Raw genomic sequence first — 24357 nt, 5'->3', positions numbered from 1 at the left:
ACGAAGCCTTCAGATCAGTCCATCACATAACTCAGCAAAACTCGCATGTGACGAATTCTGCTAAAGATGTGTGCTTGGATGTGAGGTATTTTTCTTTTTCATCCCTTTTGCTAATTTAATTCCCAGATCTAAATCAAATTCTTTTCTGTCTCAGACTACCCTAAGCCGGGAACGTGTATTGTTTGCCGATACGAAACCGTTACGGCTTTGTTATTCGCCGTACTGCGTGTTGAGATGTCTGAGGTTTTCACCTGCCTGTAAGAGTAACATCAAGTTAAGGGGCGGCCTCTGGGTTAGACTCTGGGATGGTTTAATGCTAAATTGAATCGAAGCTTGCCAATGTGCTTGTGAGCAAATCGCTAGATTGCCCCGTACTTCAGTTTCTCATTATTAAAAGAGGATAAAAACCCACCAGTTACTGTGATGTGCACAAATATGCCACGGTTGAGGGCCACGAGCAGCCCAGCAGATCTGCCGAGGAGCAGCATGGCCCAGAGGCCACATGCTGCACTCTCCCTCATTTTTTTCCTTCCTTGTTTTCTTGGTTGTAGAATAAAAGCTAATCAGAGTGATATTCCCCAGCAGGCTTTTGTGTATGGCAGTACCGTGAAATCCTAAATTCCCTTTCTTGCTCATGCATATAAAGCAGGAGGGACTAGGATGGCTGCAGACTGTTTCTATTTTCAGATGATTTAGCCGAGTAGAAAATAACCATGTAGCTGGAAGAATAAGCATTAATAGGCAATACCTGGGCATGCAGTGGGGTGCCCTGCTCCCCCAGAGCAGCACGCTTGGGAAACGACACCCAGAAGTGTCACGTCCAGAGGGGACGGTGCAGAACAGCAGGGAAAGGACCAGAGCACTGAGGCTCTGATGCAAAGGAGACTTCATCCCAAAAGCTGGCCTCAGCAAGGCTTCTGGGTCTCTGCTCTGAATCAAACCCTCAGGATAAATGTTTTCAGCATTAACATGAAGTTCCCCCACGAAAACTGTTCAGTTTTGGACTCCTGCTAGGCACTGGGGCAGCGAGTCAAGTATTTGGCTGGTGTAAATCAGTGTAACCAACTTTGTTCCCAAGGGTGTTCGTACCTGAGATGTGATGTTCGTGCCCCCACCGCTGGCAAAGGCAGTGCCCAGGGCCCGGGGCAAGTCCGACACGCTCCATATTGCCAGGGCAGAAGCGGGTGGGCTCTCCTCAGCGCTGTGCACGGGGACCGCAGCCCGGAGAGAGCCCCGGCCTGGCGGTACCTGAGCGAAAGCCGGCGCTCTGGGCGCATCGCTCCGTGGCATTCGCCCTGCGAATGAAACTGCAGCTCCCCAGACCTGGGATCTCTTCCTGCCTCTGATCACGCTGGGCAAGGGTCTTCTCCTGCCTTTCCTCAGCTTCCCTGGCTGTACAGGACCATGCTTTATGAAGCACTTGGGATTTAAGTGATTGAAAAGCATTATATGGGCCTTGTCCTTCTGGCCTGATGGATGTCACATAGCCACTGCAGCTGGCAGTAAGTGTCCCTGTTTGCCTCGGTTCAAAGCGACACCTCATTCCTGGGATTATCTCCCCCTTACTCATGACAATGCTAAAAAGGAAAAACAAAACAAAACAAAAAGACATCCATGCCACAGAAGCTGGAGCTGACGTGGACAGTGTGTCCCTGCTCCCGTTCATTCATCTTTCGTTAACTGCTTATTATCACAGAGCAAATCCCTGCCTTTGGCTTTATTACGTGCAATAAAAAAGAAGATTTGAGGAAACGCATGGCAGTGTCTGCATGGCCAGGGAGTGCCGGGCACGGGCACAGGCCGTGCGCTGGAGAAGCCCTTGGATGAGGGTGAGGATGAGGATGAGTGAAAGCATCTGTCTGAAGGCCCTGAGGGATGAGGACAGCTCCGACGAGGTTGCACCCCCCTCTGCTGGAAAAGCCAAGCAAAGGCACAAAACCACCCGCCAGCGAGAAGAAAACCAGGGCGAGAGAAAGAGGAAATAACCGTGCAAAGAAAGCACATCAGTCCCGGTCTCCCGGTGGCCGCAGGAGAGCAGCGAGGGGAAGCGTGGCTGCTGTGAAGGCCGGGGCTCACATGCTGCTGGGCAGCGGCTCTTGCACGGGGTGACCAAGGCCTTCGCGGAAACAGGCACTAAGTTTAAGCGGTGAGGACGCAATCCCGCTGCCCGTGACAGGAAGGCGGCGGCTCCCCGACAGCCGCCCGGCGGTCACGCTGCCGGGAAATGCTAGAGCATCCGGGTGGTGAGGAGGTCAGGGAGGCCGCAGGGAGGGGAGCCTGGCCGGAGGTCACAGCAGCGGTGGCTCGAGGGGCCTGGTGACCGCGGTGCTGGACAAACCAGTGCTGCCAAGGGAGGTGGCGCGGCAGGAAACGTGGGAGCACACCTAGCAGACCCACATACACAGGGTCCGCTCTGCAATGATGCTTGCAAAGCTGTTTTTAGCTCAGGTAATGCTAATGGCCGATAGGTTTAAGGGTACCTAGCTGCAGAACATCAGCTGGCATGGTAGGACTTAAACACCTATAGAAACCTGAGCTGTAGGTGCCTAATTTTATTGGGAATGGTGCTGCAGAGCTGCCTATGGTATCTGGCCAACCAGGCAGTAAGGAGCCCTATTTCAAACCCTGGTGCTGTGAACGTGGGGAGAAAGTGCTCCTCGTGGGCAGACTGGGAGGTAGCTCTTGTCCTCCGTGCCAGGAGGACCGCCGGGAGGCACACAGAAGCATGCCGGTGGAAACGACAGCCCGGGATCTGCGGAACAGATTCAGCCAGGCCTGAGCCACGGGGCCTCTCGCAGAGCCTCCCTGTCGTGGTGGGCTTCCCCTTGGTGCTGGTTTTCCCTAAATTCGGTACTGCGTGTGTCTGCACAGAGCTGGAGGGTCAGGGCTTGGTGTCCTTCTCTCAGAGGACACGTCTCTGAGACGGTTTCTCCTTAGCCTGAACAGTCAAAAAATGGTTTTATACCTTTTTGGATTTTAAATCTAAATTATAGAAAGGGTGAAATGTTGTGTCTCAGCTGGCGGAGGTCCTGACCGTGCAATAAATCTGTAAGCGTGGGCCTGGCTTTTGCACGGGGGTCTGTGCTCGTCCTAGCAGAGGCTGGTAAGTCTGACTGGAGCACCAGAGGGAAAGTTTTTTTTTTAACTTACTGCTAAAGCAGACTCCTTTTTCGCCATCATTCCCCCCTCCACACACACACACACACTTCTGCTGATTCATGCTCCTGCTGCCTTGCCACGGGGAGACTCCTGCATTGCTGAAGGTCATTGCCTGCACATGCAGCTCACGCTGCAAAGGGCTTGCCAGGCTCCACCAAATCAAAATGCTAAAACCACTGCCATCAGTTATATTTTTGTTGTCAGTGATGAAAAATCTCACAGCCTGCCAGCTTCTTAGCTGCCACGTTTCAAGCCCGCTCTGCTAGGAGGTGAAGGAGGTGTATGTAAGGTAATTCCTCAAGCAAATCTGACACCATCTCGGTGGCATGAGTAGCCTAAGGATTTTCACCTAGGCTTTCCTGTGAGATCCAGTGTCCCCTTAGAGAGCTGGAAAACTTGCAGTCTAAGAATGCGCCAGCTAGCATACCGGCCTGCTTTTCTGACAAATATGCAAGACGTCGGGAAAGGAGATACTTCTATGCATAAGATTTCCTGCATGACAGTCACCACACAGCCTTGTGCCTCAGATTCCCTCATAGCTGGGACTGTCTTGGCCCCACTGATGCCTCCTCCCGTGCCTCCTCTCCTCCCCCCCCCAGCATGTTAGAGACTGTAGGCTGACTTGTGCTAAAGGAAAGAGGCAGGACCAGCCTGCAAACAGCCTTAAGAAAATAAGAATTCTGCTTTAGTTCTCAAGGCATGTTTTCCTCCTAATGGCAAAGGCATATTTTTGTTTTAGTTCAAGTGATAATTTAAGAAAAGATAATATTTCTTGAGGGAAGATGTGTGAAAGACAGAAAAGATAATATTTCTTCAGGGAAGATGTGTGAAAGACAGAGAAATCCTTTCTTTACTTCTTTAGCTTCTTCACTGAGTATTTATACAGTGGCAGTACCCAAAAGTCTCCCCTCTTGAAAATTATGGGAAGACACAGGCTACTGCCCTGCAACATGACTGGAAATAGTAGGTGTTACAGGCTGTGTGTCAGATTTAGGCACCATCTTATTACAGCTTTAATGTCCATCTTTTAGCTGTTTCTTTGGTAAAAGGCAGTAGTATAGAAGGAGAAATGACTCTTGCCTATCTTAATAATAGCAGAACAACGACTGACGCCAACATAGATCTGCCGTGCGTGGGGGAAAAGCTATCTGATCTTATGTGGCTTGGCTTTGACTAGCAACAGTGATCTGAGTGAGGTGTCTTGAAGCACCATGGAATCAAGAAAAAAGGACTTAAATACAAAATTGAGGATGGGATGGCAGTCAACCCAGAGCAGGAGTTTGCATATGCAGGGTTGATTTACCTGTTTTGAGATTACTCGTGTGTTAGGGTCAAGCTGCCGTAGCAATGCGTGAACCACAGGAAGGGACGGTGACTGCTAATCTGATTTCCATGCCCATTTCCTTTGAGCAGTCATAGCACGAGGATGACACACATCTCCTGTGCGCTACTGCCCGCCTGCTTTTCTCTTGCTAGTCTTTTAACTGGGACTTGAAAATGCAAAACTGGATCCAGGCACCACCTACTGGTGTTGAGAAGCAAGATCCCCTAAGCAGAGCTGATCGACAGACAAAATTATCACTCCATTAGCTTCACGAGTTCAGAGTTTCTCCTTCCTCTGATATGGAGGAATCAGGATGCCTGGTCTGTAAGGCACCACCAGTTTCGAAGCCGTTTTGCAAATGGACATCTCAATCCCTCTTGAAAAACAATATCATCAAAGTGAATTGAAGGCACAAACAAGGCACGTATGTTTGCCTTCTTAAAGTATGAAATACGAATAAGAAGAAATGCGAACTCACATAATAATATTGATGTTATTATTTTATCATGGTTCTTTGTTCAGCAGGAAAAGAAAGTGTCCCACAGCATGGTTCTGTAGCTAATCAAATCCATTAGTTTCTTCACCTGCATCAGTTAGCAGGAGTAGTCTTTAGCTGAAGGCAAATTAAAGAAATGTCCAGTAGGATATTCTACTTTGAGAGGAGTCATCCTATTTTCTCATATTAACAACAGAAATCTGTGCACAGTTTAGCTCCTTATTAGAACTAATTGGTGCCAGGCATTGCCTCCTCTTTGATACTGCTAACCATGGGTATGAAATTTTCTCAGTTAATGAACCATAAAATGGATTAAGACCTTTCAAAGCATAGTTCGTATCACAGCTTATTTGGAGGGAGTATATTAGTTGGCTTTTTATGGAAACAAAGAAAAGCCATGATCTGCACTGGGAAAATACCTTCCCTGCCATGAGGGAGCCGTGAAATTTCTAATTTCAGGGCTGGGGTGTAGTGTCATTTCATAGCAGGTGCCTTGCACAACAGGCCACACACCGACCTGCGCAGCCCAGCTCACTGTCATCGCCGCAGCAGACATGTATGGAAAGGAGCTTTTTTCCCTGCATGCAGTGCTTATAATTCCTTCTGTGAGAGAGTAAGCAGAGAGAAACCAATTAATACAGCTCTGCCAGCACGGTCAGGGGAGCTGCCAAGCAGCTAAAGGGCCAGTGATGGATTTAGCGTGGATCCCGTTAACGGGCTGGCAGAGCTCATTGCAGACTGTTGTGCCCTCGTGTGCAGTCCTCGTGGTTTTACGCCAGCGTAGTTCTGTTTGCTTTTTTAATCCTGTTTGACACTGGTCTATAGGAGTAGATTTGGGTCCCTCATTCTTTTCCGTTGGCTCAGGAAAATAAGGCAGTGTGACTTAGAAAATTTCCATCCGGCAGTGACGGCAAAGAAGGACCTTTAGTGGTGAAAACGAAAACATAGCTCACCGAAATGACTTGTGACCACAAGTTTACCAGGTGAGTTAGCATATTTCCACATACACGCACATCCACATCACTTACCGATCGTACTAATCTTGCACCATATAATACTGATTAAATCTTCCATATTACCTTTTGTGATGACAATGTTTTCCTGAATGGCATGGAAAAATCTGAAGCTTTTGTCCTTAATAGGAGTTTTACAGTATTTTTTCTTGCATTATCCAAACTTCTATGGTTCATCTGAGGATATAGCAATATACCATTTCACATGATTATGGAAGTTTACTAATTCAGGTACTTTGTAACTTAAGTAAAAGTCAACCCAACTGCATACATATCCTAAATATCTTTATGCTTATTCATTGTAACACCGTGTGAGTCCAGTGGTTCTTCCCTTGTGTTTTGTGACCTCCAGGAAATTTCCAGGAAATGTCTAGACAGAGAAACTGATGATCTGACTCCTGTTTTTACATGCCATCTTCTTCTAATGTGGCCATCTGCAGACAGGTCCTCCTCAGATACCAGAAATATCCTGCAAGCACAACAACAGTGACTGCATTACTCTGATTGCTCTGCACTGCTGCAGTAATGAGCGCAAAGATTCCCAGGGTGCGTATGCACACTGCTGATGATGGGAATGAGGAGGCAAAGTCAAAGTCTAAAGGCCTGAGAAACCCTGTATGGAATGGTCTATAAAATTACGTAACAACAGTAGTGCTCAGTGCGGCCTCCCTGATCATTGTGAGAGGAATTTTGGAGAGTCCTGTAATTTGAGATGAATACGGAGAACATGCTATTAACCTGAGATAATAGATCTTACCATTCCTTTGAGTTTAAACACAATTGCACATCTTTTGTTATGCTCTATATTATAGCAGGATTTTATTGGGAGAAATACTCATAGTATTCAAATACTGACACATGAGAACATGCAAATGCCTGAAATACTCATTCGCTTGAGAGAATAGACATAGCATCGCCATTTGCTGGCTCTGGAAGCAGCTAGTAATAAATCACAAACTCGATTGCCTGAAAATTATGCCACAGAGAAGCGCCTTCCTCTATGCAGAATTTGTTCTACACACAGAAATCTCTGATATCTTTACAGTACTGGAACCGATAGGGGGAATCAAGTTGTTGTTTTCAGCTGCAGAAGTACTCAGTGCTTCTCAAACTATTTTGTTCCAGTGGTTGAGTAAGGAAATTGGATTTGCTCTCAGGAGTAAAATATTCATTTATCACCTCACGGAAAATATGATTGCCGTGTAAGATGTGCTTTTGCCCGTTCCACATCTGTTTTCAGAGTGTACTATGATGTGGATGCACCTCAGGATGCTTTTCTTTGCCAAATAATGATCCGCATCTACAGAAGCCACTGACCGCTCAGACTGGCTCTCAGCTGGGTCTGCGGTCTGAGAGCACTGACACACCACAGCTCCCAGCTCCTGCAAAATCTTCATCAACTTACACGAGGGCGAACCACAGTCAGAAAGAGGCCTGTGCAGAGATTCCTCTCCTGTGCTTTAACCAACAAACAATTAAGGAAGAACGTTTTGCGCTGCCGGATCCTTGAATAACATAATACACAAAACAAACCACTATTTTGCCTCCTCCAGAAGGCTGGCGAGTGCCTAAGCTTCGATGACAGGTCAGGGCGTGCGGTTTCTTTCCAAGCGAGACCGACGTCGATGTGAACGGGGGCTCTAGCAGGGTACGCCAGTTTCATTTCCGGCGCGTTGTAGCAGCGCCTGTCAGTGGTATGATCTGCGCTCGTGATGGGTAAGCACCACGGCTGCGCTTCCCCCATTAATTCCAGCAGCGCAGGGACCCAAACGCGAGGGAAGAGGAAACCCGAGCGAGAGCCGTGCAAGGAGCCAGGCGTCACGGACCGTTTCCAGACGGGGTACCGCGGGGCTGAGCTTTTGAACGCGGTAATCCGGCGTGTCGAGCGTCCAGGCAGCGGCGGGTGGCGCGGAGCCGTGTCGCCCCAGGGCCGGGGACGGCACGGCGCGGCGCTGGCCCCCGAGCAGCACCCCGTCCTCGGCTGCAGGGCTGCCTGCCCGCGCCTGCATCGGTTCCCGCACAGCGGCAAGCGACAGCCCCTGCCCTGTACCCCGCACTTTGTGCTTCCTCGTGGAGACGATTCGACGGAGTCACGGGAACGTTTCTGCCACAGCATCTAGGGAAAAGGAGAAATCGTGCTTCAGCTAAAGAAGGGGAAACGGTCTCGCTCCTCTGGCACCTTCAGCTCCTCGTGATTTTTTTTCCCCCAAGTTAAATCTTTATTAGCTCAGCTACCATCCCCGCTGCCCTTTGCACAGCAAACGCCACGGCGTAACCCCAGGAGTTAGCGGTCGGGGCTTTACGAACGCTACGTGCGCCGCGATCCTCGGTGGCGTCTCTCCGGGACGAGGATGGACCGTTTGGAGGTGGTGTGGATTTATTATGAAAATGAACCTCTCTAGCCCTCGAATTATTACGAGTCCCGTCAGCTTTGCTCTATACAAGTTATGTGGGCATGTGCACTGTTCTGCTTTTTCACTCTGCTCCTCAGTCAGGGGATTCTCAGTCTCCGCCCGGGCTGCTACAGTGGAGCCCTCTGCAAACTCCTCGGCTGAAACGCCCCGCAGACGGCGGGGACTGGGGGCCGAGGCTTCCCGAGAAGGGCCGGTCCCAAACCGCAGGCTGCGCAGGGCAGGCGCTGGTTCCGCCGGCTCCTGCGCGCCCAGCGCGGCCCCCGCGCTCCCTCGCGGGAAACCGGTACACAAGATGGCGCGGGGGGCGCTGTAGAGGCAGCGGCCGCTCCCGCGCAACATGGCGCGGGGGGGGCGGAGCCTGCGAGGAGCCACGCCCCCTCGGGCTCGTGCCCGCCCCGGCGCGGCCGGTCCTCCGGGGGCGCTGCGCGGCGGCGCTGCCGGCAGGGGCCGCTGCGGGGCGCGGCGGCGGCGGCGGCGGCGGCGCGGCCGCTCTTGCGGCGCGGCCGCTCTTGCGGCGCGGCGCGGTGGCGTCATATGAGGGCGGCGCGGGGGCGAGGCGGGTCGCGTCGCAGCGGGCGGGCGTCGCTGGGGCCGGAGCCGCCACCGGAGCCGCCGGAGCCGGAGCCCGCGCGAGGCAGCGCCCCAGGCCCGCCGCCGCCATGCTGGCGCTGCTGTCGCGGCTGCTGGACTGGTTCCGCTCGCTCTTCTGGAAGGAGGAGATGGAGCTGACGCTGGTGGGGCTGCAGTACTCGGGCAAGACCACCTTCGTCAACGTCATCGCGGTGAGCGGCCGGGCCGCGCCGCGCCGGGCCAGGCCAGGCCGGCGGGCGGGCGGGCGCCTTGGCGGGGAGGCTGCAGCGGGAGGGCGGCGCCGCAGGGAGCGGGGCCGGGGCCGGGGCCGGGGCCGGCACGGGAGCGGCCCCAGGCTCGGAGCTGGGCCGGCCCGCGGCCTTGCGCTGGGGCTGCGGCCTCCGCGCCTCTCTGAGCGCCGTGGCCTGCGCGTCAGCGGGATGGGTGGCTCGGCAGGAAGAAGACTGCCACCCTTTTACACGCGCATGTAATCCTCTTCGCACCGATGAGCTGTCAAAACGCAGCGAGGGTGTCGTGTAGTTGAGAACGTTAGTGCTTAGTGGGCCTGGTGGTAATCGCGTGAAGTGGGCAACCCTAGTGAAAGACAGCTTTTCCCCTGCTTAGTTATGCTAAGCAAAAATTGCTGGACTAGCCTGAAACGGTGCTGTCGGGGTTGTTCAGCTTGTTTTTGTTCAACTTCCAAGCTCTAGGGTATTCTGAGTAAAGTACCTGCAGCAGTTGAGCTGATACTGATTGGTTTGTTCTTGTTGCAAACTTGGGCAGTGGGATTACTTTGCAGGTTTTTTGCCTTTTCTGGAGTCTTGGATGGTGATGGCATTGCATAAAGTAGTGCTTTACTTTTCTGTTTGTGTAGCACCAGTAGCACATCTCCTTTGAGGAGTTAAGTGTGAAACTGTTGTGCAAATGTGTGGAGCTGTAGTAGTTCCACAGAAGTTTAATCTATATAGGTTGTCTCAAGTGGTAAACGTGCTGCTATGTAAAGCTGACCTCTTCATTCAGCTTGCTTTGCTGAGAGTTGAGTCTTGCACGAGTTCAACTGCACAGTAGGATCACACCCATAAATGTATCTGAGTAAGTGTCATTCAAGTAGGCTTGCAAAACTGAGTGAAATAAGGAAGTTGTGCATAATGTGCAAGCTGGTTAGGCTAACTGGCTTAGGTTTGGAAATAGCAAGTTGCGTTTCCAAAGTTTTTAATTAGGGCATCTAGTGGTGTTGGGGGCAGGGATGATGGTGGAATGGAGTGAGTAACTCGAACTTCAGGGTCCTGCTCAAGTTCTTGTTTTGTTTTGGGGGTTTTTTGGTTTTTAACCTATATACATATATATAATATATGTGTGTGTATATATATATATATATATATATATATATTCTTTTTAAACAGAGCTTCAGTAAGCAACATAACATTACTTCTTGCAGAAAGAGTAGTGCAGCCCATGGCATGCAGATGTTTCCTGTCAGTTGCTTGTTTGATTTATTTTAATTCCTAGTGTGCATTTGGAAACTAGCGCCTGGAAAAGAACTGCTCTCTGCAGGCCAGTTAATGGTCTCAATGGAAGTAGCTGTCAAAGCATTGGGATTCCATAAAACTAAAATGAAAGGAATGACACAGCAAGATGCTAGTCCTGTAGAGTAGCTGTAAAAACTGGATTACATACCAGGAACTTGGTATGGCTTATAAGGTTGTATCTGGTATAAGAAAGTTGTTAGACTGATAACAGCGCATTAAATTTAATGTATATCTGTAATGTAATCTGTATTGCAAGGGTATGCAGTCAAATCAAGCATATGTAACTAAAGGAAGAACTCAAGCCAGTTACACTGGAGCATTGACACATGGCACTGCCTACCATGAAGGTGGAAAAATCCATGAAAGGCAAACAATCCAATATTACAATAACCTTTTTCTAGGCTGATAGCTCTCCTTTGCCATATTTATGCCTCCAGTGTAAACAAATGCTTAGCTTGTCTGTAATCACACCAAGCTTAGTTTGACTAGAAGGTTTAAAAAACCTTACCAGGGAAATCTAGTTGTAGCTGACTAAAACAAATGTAGCTTCTGCTTTGCGAAGGCTTCGTGTTAGTCACTGTTTCTAATTAGATATTAAACATAATGAAAATAATTTTCCATGTGCATGAGTAAACTTGCTCACAAGGGAGACTATCATTTCCTCTTGTGTCTAATTTCCATAATGTAGATGGCCTATGGCTCTTATTCAGAGATACTACATGTCATTGCTGTATTGCATCTTGAGTTCTTAGATGAATATCCCTTTCTTGATGTTATCTGCAATATCATCTGTTGTTTGCGTCTCTGCAGCTAGTGTCTGTTAACAGGCTTTCATCAGGCTTGCTGTCAAAGCTGCAAGTCACAGGCCATGGTGGTATGGGGAGGTATGACAGACAACCAAGCGCCACAGTCATGTGGTGCAACTGAAACATGACTCAAGTAAACTGACTCTGCTTCCAGGCTATGGGCAGTGAATACTGGTGAATAGTAAGTTGCTGATCTTCAATTTCAAAAAAGAAGGCTTTCTACTGTGAAATCTCAATTGAAGCCCAGTAAACCAATCCTTGATCCAAGCGTTGGCACAAGAACTCTTCAGCCTAATAGTCCCATATCTAATGGCCAGGAGAGGAGAATTAAATGGGTGAGGAGGGAGTCACATGCTCCCAATTTGATTGGCAGGTTTAAGATCTAAACTTCATCTGTTTTCCTTGAGGTGATAGGATGGATAAGATCCCTTTCTCGGATTCCTGTCAAAGCCCTGAATTAGTGTGTGGTTGCATGTTTTTTGTTTGTTTTAACCTTGACGTATGTGACAAGCCTTTGAGTCTTTCGTTTCTGGGAAGAGAAGACTTCATTTGAAGCCCCTCTGAACAGAAGATTCCTTTGGACAGTTAAAAACTGAGACATCCTTCAGTCCTCGTGACTGTTATTAGTATCTCTGACTTAAAGAAGCCATAGCAGATAAGTATGGGAAAAGATTGTTCTGAACAGCTTCACTGCTAGTTTAATGCCTTCTGAGGCACCTCAGCAGATCATAAATAGCATATGTTATCACTTCACAGTAGTTAAAATGTATCATCCTTCTCACTTAAGTGAGCTGTTTCTTAATTGCAAAAATCTCCTGAAATGAATTGCCTCACTGCATTAGGTAATAAAGCTAGTATGAGCTGAGTCATATTCCAGTTAGGACCTCAAGAGTATTGCTTGCTGTACCCCAAATGGCAAAAGATTTTTTTTTTTTAAGCTCTTACATGACTGACTACTAGATAGAAATGTGCCTTTTTAGCTCTTACTTTGCCGCTCTGCGGTAGTTATTAAATAAAAAGTCCATATTCTTTTAAAAATTCAATTGAAGTCAGGTTTGGGGAAATAAAAATGCATTTTCTTGTCAATATTGTGTTCTTTGTAGCAGTCATTCATGGAAATGCTGTTGGAAAACCTTTCAAACGGTCATTTGATCTCAAGGACTGAGACTTCCAAACTAGTATTCAAAATTTTGAATATGATTGCAAGGAGCTGAAACACTACAAGTATTTCAAGAAGGAAATTAGACTACAGATACTAGACAGTCGGTTTGCCCATGTATGATGTCCTCCTTGGTTGAGGCTTTGAATGTTGCAGTGGAGGATGGGGAAAGGTAGCTTTTATATAATGCTAGAATGACTCTGCCTCTCTCTCTCCCCCACCATCTACCCCCCCCCCCCAAAAAAAAAAAAAAAAATCTGGAAAGACGCAGCTTTCCTCCTTTGTTTAAAAAGCAAGAAATACGGGAACAAGCACAGGGAATTAAGAATTAAGCTGGTTTTCCAGTTCAGGTGGACTAGGAGTGTCCTGGCTGAAATCCATATGCTTAAGATGCTATCTTCCAGTCAGCTAAGCTGGTTCAGGATGTCTTCTAGGTGGGTGAAAAGTATTATGAGTCAAGATAATCTTTATGTAGTAACAAAGCCTCGATGAAGAAATTTGTCCTATAACAGTAATCATGTTAGCTTTGAGATGTAAACTGAAGGCTGCACTCTCTTTCTTTTTAGCTGAAGAGAATCTTCTTGTGTAGCCTGTACAATCAAAGTCTCAAATGTGAACTGCTTGCTGAGGACTATGTGGATGGGCCTTTGTGGGCCTCATGCTCTCTGGTGCCAGCAGGAGAGCTGCCACTTTAGCCAGGGGAGAGGAGAGGCAACACCAGTCCTGCTATTGCAGTTTGAGTTCTGCCTTGAGTTGTTCAAGGATACTTAATATATTCTAGGAATTCCAATCATATTGTTAATGACTTGATCACATTACTTAGAGATTTATGCTGACAGTCTAGTAACTGCAGATTTCTAGAAGTCAGCATTCCAGACTCTGTATGAAAAAAAGACTAAATTTGAATGCTTTCTGAACTTTTGAAATACGCTAGATGTTAGGTTAAATGCTTGTCCAAAATCTTCTCATCCGACCGTTCTGGGCAGTGAACAGGTACTCTGCAGTCTCTTCCCTGAAGTAAGCTTCTGTGGGTGCTGGCTGGCAAGCTCTGCATATGTGTACCCAAGCGGCCGGAGGCTGTGACTGGGAGAGACCCAGAGGAGGAGTGTGCCAGAGTTAAGGTAGAAAGCAGTGTTTGTGAATTGGCTGAATTTCTGTTTGTGCAGCCGTGTTTCACAGGATGCAACTCCAGTAGCACAGGCCTGCAAGAAGGTCCTGCTTGGGCTGGTGCAGACACCAGAGTTGATTCTGGAAGCTGTACAGAGTCTAGACTAATGCGCAGTGTGAGGACTGGCACCATACTAACTATGGCTAAGCAGGATGACACTGACAAACAACTTTGTTGCCTTCTTGGAACAGTGATCTGTGAGGTGAAGTTAAACATACTGGAGCCCCAAACTGAAGCTAGTGTTAGCTGCTGCATAATAGATGGACAAAATTTGGACCTGATACTGAGAGAGTTGGAGCTTATAGTTCATAAATGCTAGAGTCTATGCAAGAGTTGGTACTAGTTACACCAGACACAAGGTGACCTGAACCCAAACTGATCCATGCAGGTAGACATCTGCTCTGTGTTCCTAGAGCCTGGAGCACAGTACAGAAACTTGGAGACAGTCTAGTCTGGAAGCAGTTTTACTCTTCTGAGTAGTCTTTATCCACCTCAAGGAGGTAAATGGTCACATTCCCCTATGATACAACTGTCTTTCACTTGTGTGCTTGTTATAATAACCATCTGTTGGAGCAGACAAGCATCATGTAAGGCTAAGCAGGCAACAGCTATTTAAAAAATATGCCTGATCTTAAAGTTCATCAGATCTAGTATGGTGGTGGTTTTGTGCCTAGTAGTGAAGATAAGATCTCGTGGGACTGAAATTGCTTTAACTGTGCAAATCCACGCTGAGCTTCCCACTTCTGTGGTGTGAGTGTACAGTTTTCTTTTTTGTGCACTAGGTAATAGCGATGTTTGTAATTAGCTGTGAATTTTGAATTCAAACAGTTGCATGTCTATTATGCACAACAGCCTGAATATAAAGCCATGATATACTACCTAAATGTGTGAAGAACTGGTACTAGAGGGTAGTTCTTACAACTGATTGTAGTCACTGCAGTAATGATTAGTACCGTATTCCATTAAACAAGAAAGATTAGTCCTGATGAATGCTAATCTTTAACTACCTTGATTGATAGGAATGCTGGAGAACTTTAATGCCTATTGTTGCTCCTGAACTAAGGAATCTGACTGCACTAAGCTTTAGTATGTCATGTGCTTGGGTTCTCCAGTGCTTTTGAGTATTGACAAAAGAGCATGTCTGAAACAATCAGCCTTTAAAACTAGTCCTACAGGTTTTTTTGTGCGTATGCTCTCTGATGCTCAGTCTGTTTAGTCTCCCTCTTTCTTATCCCTTACATATGGGCAAGAGTTAACTTCATCATGAGACCCTCAGTGAACAGTTTGTATTAAAATGCTGCATGTTCTGTATGGCCTCTGGAGCTAACGTCTTGATGGACAATCACTTCTGGTATACAAGGCTGATTTTCCAGGAGGTCTGAATGAAGTACAATCTAATGGAATATTCATGAGTGCTGAAAACTGACACTATTGCTAGATTTGTAAACAACTACTCTTGCTGTACTTGATGACACTGTGTTTGAGCAATGCTTGCTGCATATGACAACAGCCAAGCACTCTCAAATTGGGAGCTGAGAATATTTCTATGCCTACAAAACTTTTTTTAAAGCTGACCCTTATTTTGGAAGGAGGAACCATTGTGCTGTGCTGAACACAGTGACAGGGCTGAGTAACCTGCTTTAAGATGAAAATTCTGATTCAGATAGAACTATATACTAATAAAAGCTTTTTTTGTGTTTTTTTTTTTTTTTTTTTTGTTCCATTCGAGGTAGCTTTTGGTTATGAATACTTTGATATCAAAGATATAGCTTTTCCCCCCCCCCCAAAAAAAGGCAGCAAACAAAAGCCCAGTAAGTTCTGGATTTAGAGACTGAGTTTCAGGGCCAGGACAATTAGATACAATAGGAGATGCTGAGACATGATGACGTAAGGTCCGTTGCAATTGTCTTAACAATTCTTCTGGCTTGCCTTAAAAGATAAGGTGACTGCCAGTAGCTTTCCTGAAATATACTGATTCTGCACAGAGAAACACTCGCACTTAAATCAGAGTAAGGTATTTCAAAATAAAGATCTGCGTTGATCAGTATAGTCGAAGCCTCAGGAAGGAGGTACTTCTCAGGGCTATAAAGAAAGTGCGCTCCTTTCTTTGCAATACTCAGCCTCCAACTTCCGTACATAGAGAAAGGATTCGCTTGTGTTTTCAATGCAATTCAGTGAAAGCACATGCCAGCCTTTCATTCAGTTTCCAACAGTTTAAAATGTGTCAGGTGGTGCTGGTTTGTGCAACATTCAGGCTGAATATAAAAAGCAGACACTCAAGCTGTAAGTGACTGCGCAATTTCTTTCTCTCTCTCTCTCTTTTTTTTTTTTTTAAGCAAGTCTGAACAAGCTTCTGTTCTACCTGGATGTGTACCATGGATGTGTAATACCTGAAGTGTAATGTGCAGCAGCTCTACTGAAAACTCTGTAGAAGCTTCTTTGTGATGAAGAAAGTCTTTTGATCTAACATTATGTTAAACATATGGCAAATGTGAATTTTCTCCAGTCTGAAAGAATCTGTGTCCTGAAGGAATGTGGTTATCTGTTGAAGAACTTGGAAGTATCTGAGTAGCATTAGCTTAAATGTATGGGTACCATGTAAGATGGAGGTTCAGGAGACACTTAGATGTGATCTTGGGGACAGGAATGCAGTGATACTTGAGGAACCGTTGCAAGCTGGCCCTTCAAAGGCAAGACTGACAGCGCATGCTTTATTGGCTAAATTGCACCAACCATGGAAACAATGTTTACCTGTCTCAGTTATATATAATCAAATTGGCTAAAATAGATGAGTTGGACATTGAGCTCTCAAGGCAGTGACATGAAATTAATACCCCGTTCCAATTGTGAACCCATCTTGCTAAAGTTAACAAAGCTTTCTGAAACAGTACTGCATAAGGTTAGGCTATATGCTCTTCATTGTGACCTTAACAATTACAACATTTTTTTTCAAATGAGAATAAAGAAAATTTAGCTAAGAAGTTTTAGTTGTCCATTCTTCAGGTTTTCACTGATTTGCAGTTGCTTCCCTTGGATTCAAAGAATTAAGTCTTTGATGCCCTTTTTAGAAGATCTTTGGTTGATATAGCCATGCTTTTGTGAAGCAGATCGTAAGTGTGAAAAAAAAATCGCCCGTTTAGGAGATGTCTGTCTTATAACCTAAGCACTGCATATATTTTTCTTTTGGAGGTCAGCAGCAAGATAAACATGCTGTTTAGCTGAAGGACTCTGTCCTGCTACATTTCAGCCAAATAAGCAAAAATGAGACTGCTATAATCTGTGTGTTTTCAGTTGACTTCTAACGTTTATCAGCATTATACTGGAATCTGAATAGTATGTGAAGCTTCTAGCTTTGGTGTGCTGGTGGGAGAACACTGTTCAGGGGGAAACAAACCGAAGGAAGCATAGATCTTTAGGCAGACAACTGAATGATAAAGCACTGGTATTGAGCTATTTGTCTTCTCTGTATACAAACTCTAGAAAGCATGTCCAGTCAGACTTGGTGACTGCTTCCAGCTGTGAGCAGTTTGATGCTAACTGTATGAAGTGGCTGCCTATGTTGTACCTCCTTAAAAGGGATATTTCTGGGGAGCTTTTAACTCAGAATAGCTTCTCTGTGCAGCATCAGGGAAGAGGGGGCAGACTTTCTTCAGCTATGGTTTTGAATCCTAATTAAACAACTGAATGCATCTGTGTCAACCTTTTTTCAAAATCTGATGCGACTGTCTGGTTGCGTTAAACATAACGGGCACAGTGAGGTACATAATGACCACTGGCTGGGAGTCACCTGCCAAATAACTAAGGCAGCAGGGGAGAAGTTTGTGTTACTGTTGATAACACTTGTTATGGCTCCTAGGTTAGCTACAGGGTGGTAGCTATGAACTTGGCTTTCAAACTGTATTACAGATAAAATGTGCAACTATGATAATAAAACATCTGTAATTGAAGAGCCTCTCTAATATAATACTGTTTTGCAGCAGTTATGTCAGAGCTTTAACTGGTGCTGAACTGGTGGAAACAGGTTGGAATAATCCCCAGTTGCATTTTGGTTGCGTTTCCTGCTACTGATAGGAGTTGGGCAAAAGTCTGTAGCCTAATAGGAAACAAAATTGTCAAGTTCTTCCACTTGACACCATTTTTAAATAAACCTCGGGAAATTAATCTATGTCTTTAGGTTGGAGGCTTTTTCCACAAGAGTGATTTACTGCTGTAAATACTGCTTATAGAGTAGCTTGCATCAGAGGAAAACCTCCAGGGTACTTCTACCTTCCAAGGTGACTAGGAGATCCCAAAGAATAGCTTGAACTTGGCTGCAGTAGAAGTAGGTGAATGGCTCTCTTTTAATACTTGTCCTGGCTGTCTGTCCATTTAGCTATGCCAAAGCACTTCTACCCAAGTAACTTTATATGCAACAGTTCCCCTGACTTTGCACCTCAAGGCTTGAGAAGTTATTTCTAAGCACTAGTAAGAAATGGCTAACTTCACACAAGCTTTAATACACATGAATTTATCTACAGTTTCTCACCTATGAAGCATTCAATTGGAATGCATATGGCTAGAAGAGCTAGTGGTATTTTAACATATAAACAGTCAGCGTTAGATCAGCACTAGATCTAATTCTCTTAATCTTTTTTCTTTTTTGTCCAGTCAGGTCAATTCAGTGAAGATATGATTCCTACTGTGGGCTTCAACATGAGAAAAGTTACAAAGGGTAATGTTACGATAAAGGTAGGTTGACACTACTCTGTGGCGTTTAAACAAGGTAAAGGCAACTCTAAAGAGACTGACAAAGTTACCTTCAACTTCTAGTTTAAAACTGCTCTATTTTACTTCCACCACTGTATCAAAATTCTCTGTATTACATGCGTATGGGTTCTTGATCACTTCAAATAATGCCACATACAAGCAACAGATGCTGACAAGGAATTCTTAGGAACTTAGGCTACTAATGCTCAATTTATACTCTAGTTCTGCTTTCTAGATGTAGTTTAGGAGGGCAGTAGAACTTAGCTGATTAGAAATGGCAGGTAGGTGAGGTTTTACTAGGAACATAATGCTGTACCGTGTTTTAACTTCACCAATAACACAAAGCATCCTTTCTCTTCAAGATGCAAAGCTGTTCAAGGTTACTTATGAGCAATTTAATCATGTCACTCACTGATACCTTCAGGCAAAATTCCATGGACGGACAGGTTGTTCTGTGTATTGCTCTTAATTGTTAAACATGCTAGTTTCCTAGGACAAATTTAGGAAACTGAAGAGGCTCAGATTTCTCAAATAGCTTAAGAGAATGTAGCTATATTTATTTGCAGAACTCTTTTAGTAAGTATCTGTCTTCAATTTCCAGGTGCATGGGCTAGTTAAAGCAGTGTTGTGACACTGTCCTGTTTTAATCTGAGTTAATTTTCACATGTTCAGGGCCCCCAAATCCTCCTCTGCTGCTGCAGTTTCCCATACTGCAGCGATTGTGGAAGTCTGAGGCATAGGAGCAAGTGTTACTCCCTGCTCTAACAACTTTATGCTGAAAAGAAGGCTTAAGTCAAAAGCTAAGTTTTAAGTCAACATATAGCCTTCTCACATGTTCCACAGTGTGTTTCCATGTAAACTTAAAGCATTCTGGGATCTGATGTAAGATGCTGTAGCTCAGCTCTTACACTGTTGGTCCAGCTAGCTCTGATCAGCTATGTTTTCCACTCCCTGCAGAGGTTATTTCTGTTCTAACACCTGAAAGGTCCTGCAGCTGATATAAGGAGAGGAGAACAAACTGAGCATTCCAATTTGTTGTCCTAGCTTTCTGTGCCATGTTTAAACATAATGCATAGCTAACCTCTCTCTTTTTATTTTTTCTCCATCTTAAGATCTGGGATATAGGAGGGCAACCACGATTCCGAAGCATGTGGGAGCGATATTGCAGAGGAGTTAATGCTATTGTGTAAGTGTCATCTTCCTTAGGCTAGTAGCTAACTGCAGATCTGACTTTCTACATCTAACCTTTCTAACTGTACACATTTAACTCGCTATACTCATTTTAATTCTGAAATTGTATTACAGCCACATTAAATGGCTTATTATACTCTTAAATTCAGGACTCAAGACGAGGCTACTTTCTCATCCGTTTCTAATTTTGAGTAGTAACTACCTCCTGTTTGAGTGGCAGTATAGTCTAACTGTCTTAAAGAATCTTCCATTCTGGAGAACCTTTCTGAAAAGAACTAAGAAGTCACTTCTCAGCAGACTTGTCTTTGTCTAAAACTTTGTTAAACGTGCTTGAAACTGTCAGGGAAAAGTGAAGATCTTTTGTTTCTGAAATAGTTCAGTCTTGCTGAACTAACCTTATTCTCTTTAAAGCTACATGGTAGATGCTGCAGATCGTGAAAAGATAGAAGCCTCTCGAAATGAGCTGCACAATCTTCTAGACAAACCACAGTTACAAGGAATACCTGTAAGTAATGCCGTCTTCTGGTAGTGTTAAACTTGCATGAGGAATGTGCATAGTTTTAGCAATTCTGAAGCCTGGCTTGGAACCTTTAAGTCAATTGTAACGCCTAACCTTAACTATTTGTGTAAGCATGAATAATACTTATCCCTCCTGCCTTAAATCATAAACTGTTAACCTCTAATCACTCCTTCAGTGATCTTACTTATTCTTGTTCAGTGTCCACAAAAAAAAAAAAAAAAAAACACTCCCCCAAACCCAGAGCAGGAGTTCACTACAGTATTCCACAACAGGAGCTTGCGCTCTCTTCTAGAACCTACTATTGAACAAGCTAAATAGTGTAATGTGAATTATAGAATAACCTTGGGAAATCTCAGCTGAGACTTCACTAGGAGTGTTCTGTTTTATCAAGTGATGTGTTTTCATGCTTGCTTTCTGGACATAAGAGCCTGAGATCCCCATATTTCCTGTGGCTGCATTGTAGAAGCAGCCAGCAATGACTTGAGATCACTCAGGCACTTGAAGAAAAAGATGTCTTCTGTCTCAGGTCAGGCTAAAATGAGGATCAAATCATTAGCATCTCACTGACCTTTTTTGGGTAGGTAATCTTCCCTCTTGATTTGTTTCACTAGTAAATGTCTTATGCAGACTTGTTGTCTGATTCCCCTAAGTAAAACTCCCCTAAAGTAAAAAATCAATTCTACAGCTGTTTCCTTCTGCTTTGACTTTCAGGTTTTAGTACTTGGAAACAAGAGAGACCTTCCTAATGCTCTGGATGAGAAACAGCTAATTGAAAAGATGTAAGTCCAGCACTTCTTGTGAAAGGCAGTTTTAACTCAATAAATGAGTAGGGCTATGCTAAATGAACAAGCTCACATTTAGAAGTAGAAGAATCCAGCAACAGCTGGTAGCTGAAACATTGTACAGAAACAAGCTACATGGAGAAGATCAAGTGGGAACAGTGTAAAGATTCTCAATATAGGAGTGCTTACTATGAATAAAGTGTGTATTGAAATCTTCTCTCCTTCATAGGAACCTTGCTGCTATTCAGGACAGAGAAATCTGCTGCTATTCAATTTCTTGCAAAGAGAAGGATAATATAGGTAACTATTAACCTAAAATATTAAGCATTTTGGAGAGCTGTCAGAGGATGGATTGGGGCATTGTAACTTCTTAAATGGAAGCTTCCTGGCTTCAGGAAGTAGGTAACAAACCCAAGAACAATGTGCAAGTACACTGATTAAATCTGGTATAACTCCTGATGGTAATGAAGAAGCTTGACTGATATCATTCTGTTAATCTGTCTTGGACCATCCTCTAGAGAAGGGCTGGACATCTCTCATGTATTTGAAGACACTGGCATACTAAGTAGAGGTAAACATTTGACTATGGCACTCTTTTCTCTCCTTTTAGATATCACGCTTCAGTGGCTTATTCAACATTCAAAATCTAGAAGAAGCTGAAGTCTTCCTGGAATCTCCAGTACCAGTTGGCCATAATCTCAATTGTCCACTTCCCTCCATAAAGAGAGATATTACCCAAAAATTCTGTATCAAGAATCTGCCTTTTCACAGTTCATTTCTCATGTGCACTGCTGAAGACTTGTATTCCTATTTTGTCACAGAAACAACTAGAGTTGTCATGATAAAGTCAGCACAAAATATTTATTTTACAACCATCTAAGGTTGGGAGGGTTGGGGAGGGCTTTTTAAAAAAAATGATCTCTACCATGTTAACTATGATGGTACACTGTTCTGGTTTTTCAGGGCCAGGTTTTTATATGATTTTCAGCAAGTGTTTTATTTCTAGTGTTTAGTGGCTTGAAGATGCTGATGCTTGACAGCATTAAGATTCTGTAAGATGCCACATACAGTAGTTAAAAACATTTAAGCGTGAATTGTGGGATAGTAATTTATCTCACAAATGCATGTGATGTGTATTTGTAAGCAGAGAAATGGAAACTGTTTGCAGAGGGGAGCACAAGGCATAGATCAGCATCACTAATCTATAGCTGAGATCTTACCCTGTCACTTTAAAAGGAAAACTTACGAATTAGGGAAGAATCAACTGTTCAAAATCATTGTCTGTTGCTTCTGCTTAACACTTGTTTGGGGATGGGAAGGGACTGTTTTGTCAAGCTTTCAAAAAGTGTAGTATTCCAGCATAAAACCAAGTTGCTACAAACATCAGACTTTATTCAGACACACTTTTTAAATTTTATCTCCAGATACTAGTGATCTCTGTCTGAAACCAGAACACAAATTCTGAGCTGCTGCATGACACTTAAATTACTGATGTTTTTGTATAGAGTCAGTTGTTGACCTTTAGCACAATATCTATGTAATTGTTTAGTGTCTCTTCTGCTCATGAAATAGCTGGGCACAGTTTCACCTGGTGCTATGAAACCATCTAAGCTATTGTGACAACTCTAGACCTGCCTGCTTTCTTGATGTAACCATGTGCAAAGTCTGTAAGTTGCAAGATGAAATGTTCTACTGTGTCAAAGCACAAGAGAGCCAATGAGTTGATCCTCTTTCTTGACTAGCTTCTACCGTATAGAGAAGTATGTATAAACTAAAGATTGTAATGTTTTCGTAGCTTTACTTTCTCAGTGACTTCAATATATTTAAAGGGACAGACTTGTTAAGACTGGTTTGTTCATACAGTGATGTCAGTGTAGCTTACTAGTGTATACAAATACATGGTACACCTGCTTGTGTTGCCTCACACTGTGTGTGATTCTTCACCTAAATGTAGAGTTTGCATTATTTCAGTCTTTGGTTGAAAACACTGTTTAGTCCGTTATCAGTTATGACAAACCAGTTTTAATTTAGACTGCCATGGCCTTACTGTTCTGTACTGACTACTGCACTGTTGCACAGACACTACATGCTGCCTGCATTCAGTCTGGACTTGCGTTTTAACTTTTTGTCCCCTTTAAGTTCTCAGAAGCATGATTTCAATTAATTCATACTCTGGTGCTGTAGAGGAGAGGGTATATTAACTTACTACTGTAGTCACTAGTTCCCCGTGAACTGCTACAGTACTTCTATTTAGCAAAATTGCTTGTGCCTAAAATGAGGAAACTAAACTAGAATGTGTGAATCTTTGTGGGGGACCAGGTCACTGTTTAGTTAACTGGCCTATAGCTAAACTTGATGTGTTTGGTGTTTATCTACTTCACTGCTTTCAGCGTTTATGGCATCCAAACACTACCAATTGTTAACCCGTGCATTACTCTCTGCATGTGAACAACTTATATGATTACTGAACTTTGTAAATACGTGAATTTTTTTATTTAGGTGGATGCATATGTTGGTTTACTGCTCTTCAGCTTTACTCAATAAACTTATGTTTTGAGGGTTGTATTGACATTTAACTGACTGACTTGAGTTGATGTGGCTGAACTCATGACAATGTATAATGGGCTATCTGTCTTTTTGTCCCACAAAACTAAAATGGGGGAAGAAGGCTTAGTAAATACTTGAGCTTTATGTTCTGTGGTTAAACTATTAAAGTGAAATGCTTGTAAAACTACCTTTCAAGCCCATAGCTTTCTCAGCTTATGTGAGCAAACTTAGCTGGTCAGTACTGAGGTCAGCTGACTTTTTTAGTCAGCTCAAGGGTTCTTAAGTATGGCAGCTGTCTAGAACTCCATTTTTGGGGAGGAAAAAGGCTTGTGATTACAAGCTCTTTTGTTAATCAAGCCTGGAATAATATGTTGCTTAGTTTTCTGGCACAAGTATCTGATCTAGCAGTGTCTAATCATTCAGTACTAATAAAAGTAGAAGATTCTCACCTCATTGGAAGACTTTTGACTGAGGTCTTGAACAAAGTCTTTGTCTTGTTTGCTTTGTTTTTAATATAAACTTAGTTACACTGATTGTTTCTTCCCAATGCCTTTTCTTACTAAGTTCTCTTGGATTGCTGATTAACTTGTGTCCATGTCAACATCTTCCAGATAATGGTAACAAATGGGATGTCTTCTGTTCAGTCTGTTTTCATGCAAGCTTTCAAGCTTTACTGTTCTATAACAGGTTCATTTTTAAGTCTGAATAACATCTTCACATGTGATGGGGCTCATGGGAAGGGGACTAATGAACTGAAGTAAATGATCCTGTGCGTGTTACTTCATTTTATGGGAGTTTCGTGCATGTGAAATTAGCTACCTGGAGCTAACAGTTAAAGCAAAATGTCTTCTATGCACAGAAGGTCTGAAAATAGTATTACTGCTGTGTGCAATATTTGTCACTCTGACTGGTCTGATATCAGTCCTAATTACT

At 44.2% G+C, this 24357-nt stretch overlaps 1 protein-coding gene across 1 annotated transcript; it reads left to right on the top strand.

Moving 5' to 3' along the window:
- The first annotated feature begins 8990 nt into the window (after window positions 1–8990).
- ARL8B (ADP ribosylation factor like GTPase 8B) lies at window positions 8991–23877 on the top strand. Its single transcript, XM_062585531.1, has 7 exons — window positions 8991–9188; window positions 18286–18366; window positions 19497–19570; window positions 19987–20080; window positions 20807–20874; window positions 21107–21177; window positions 21488–23877. The coding sequence occupies exons 1-7, from the start codon at window positions 9066–9068 to the stop codon at window positions 21535–21537; spliced, it is 561 nt and encodes a 186-aa protein (XP_062441515.1). The 5' UTR covers window positions 8991–9065; the 3' UTR covers window positions 21538–23877.
- The last annotated feature ends 480 nt before the right edge of the window (window positions 23878–24357 follow it).

This window comes from Rhea pennata, chromosome 12, assembly GCF_028389875.1.
Source record: "Rhea pennata isolate bPtePen1 chromosome 12, bPtePen1.pri, whole genome shotgun sequence".
Lineage (NCBI taxonomy): Eukaryota > Metazoa > Chordata > Aves > Rheiformes > Rheidae > Rhea > Rhea pennata.
Note: the sequence above shows the minus strand (reverse complement) of the source record. Positions and strands in the feature narration are given on the sequence as shown.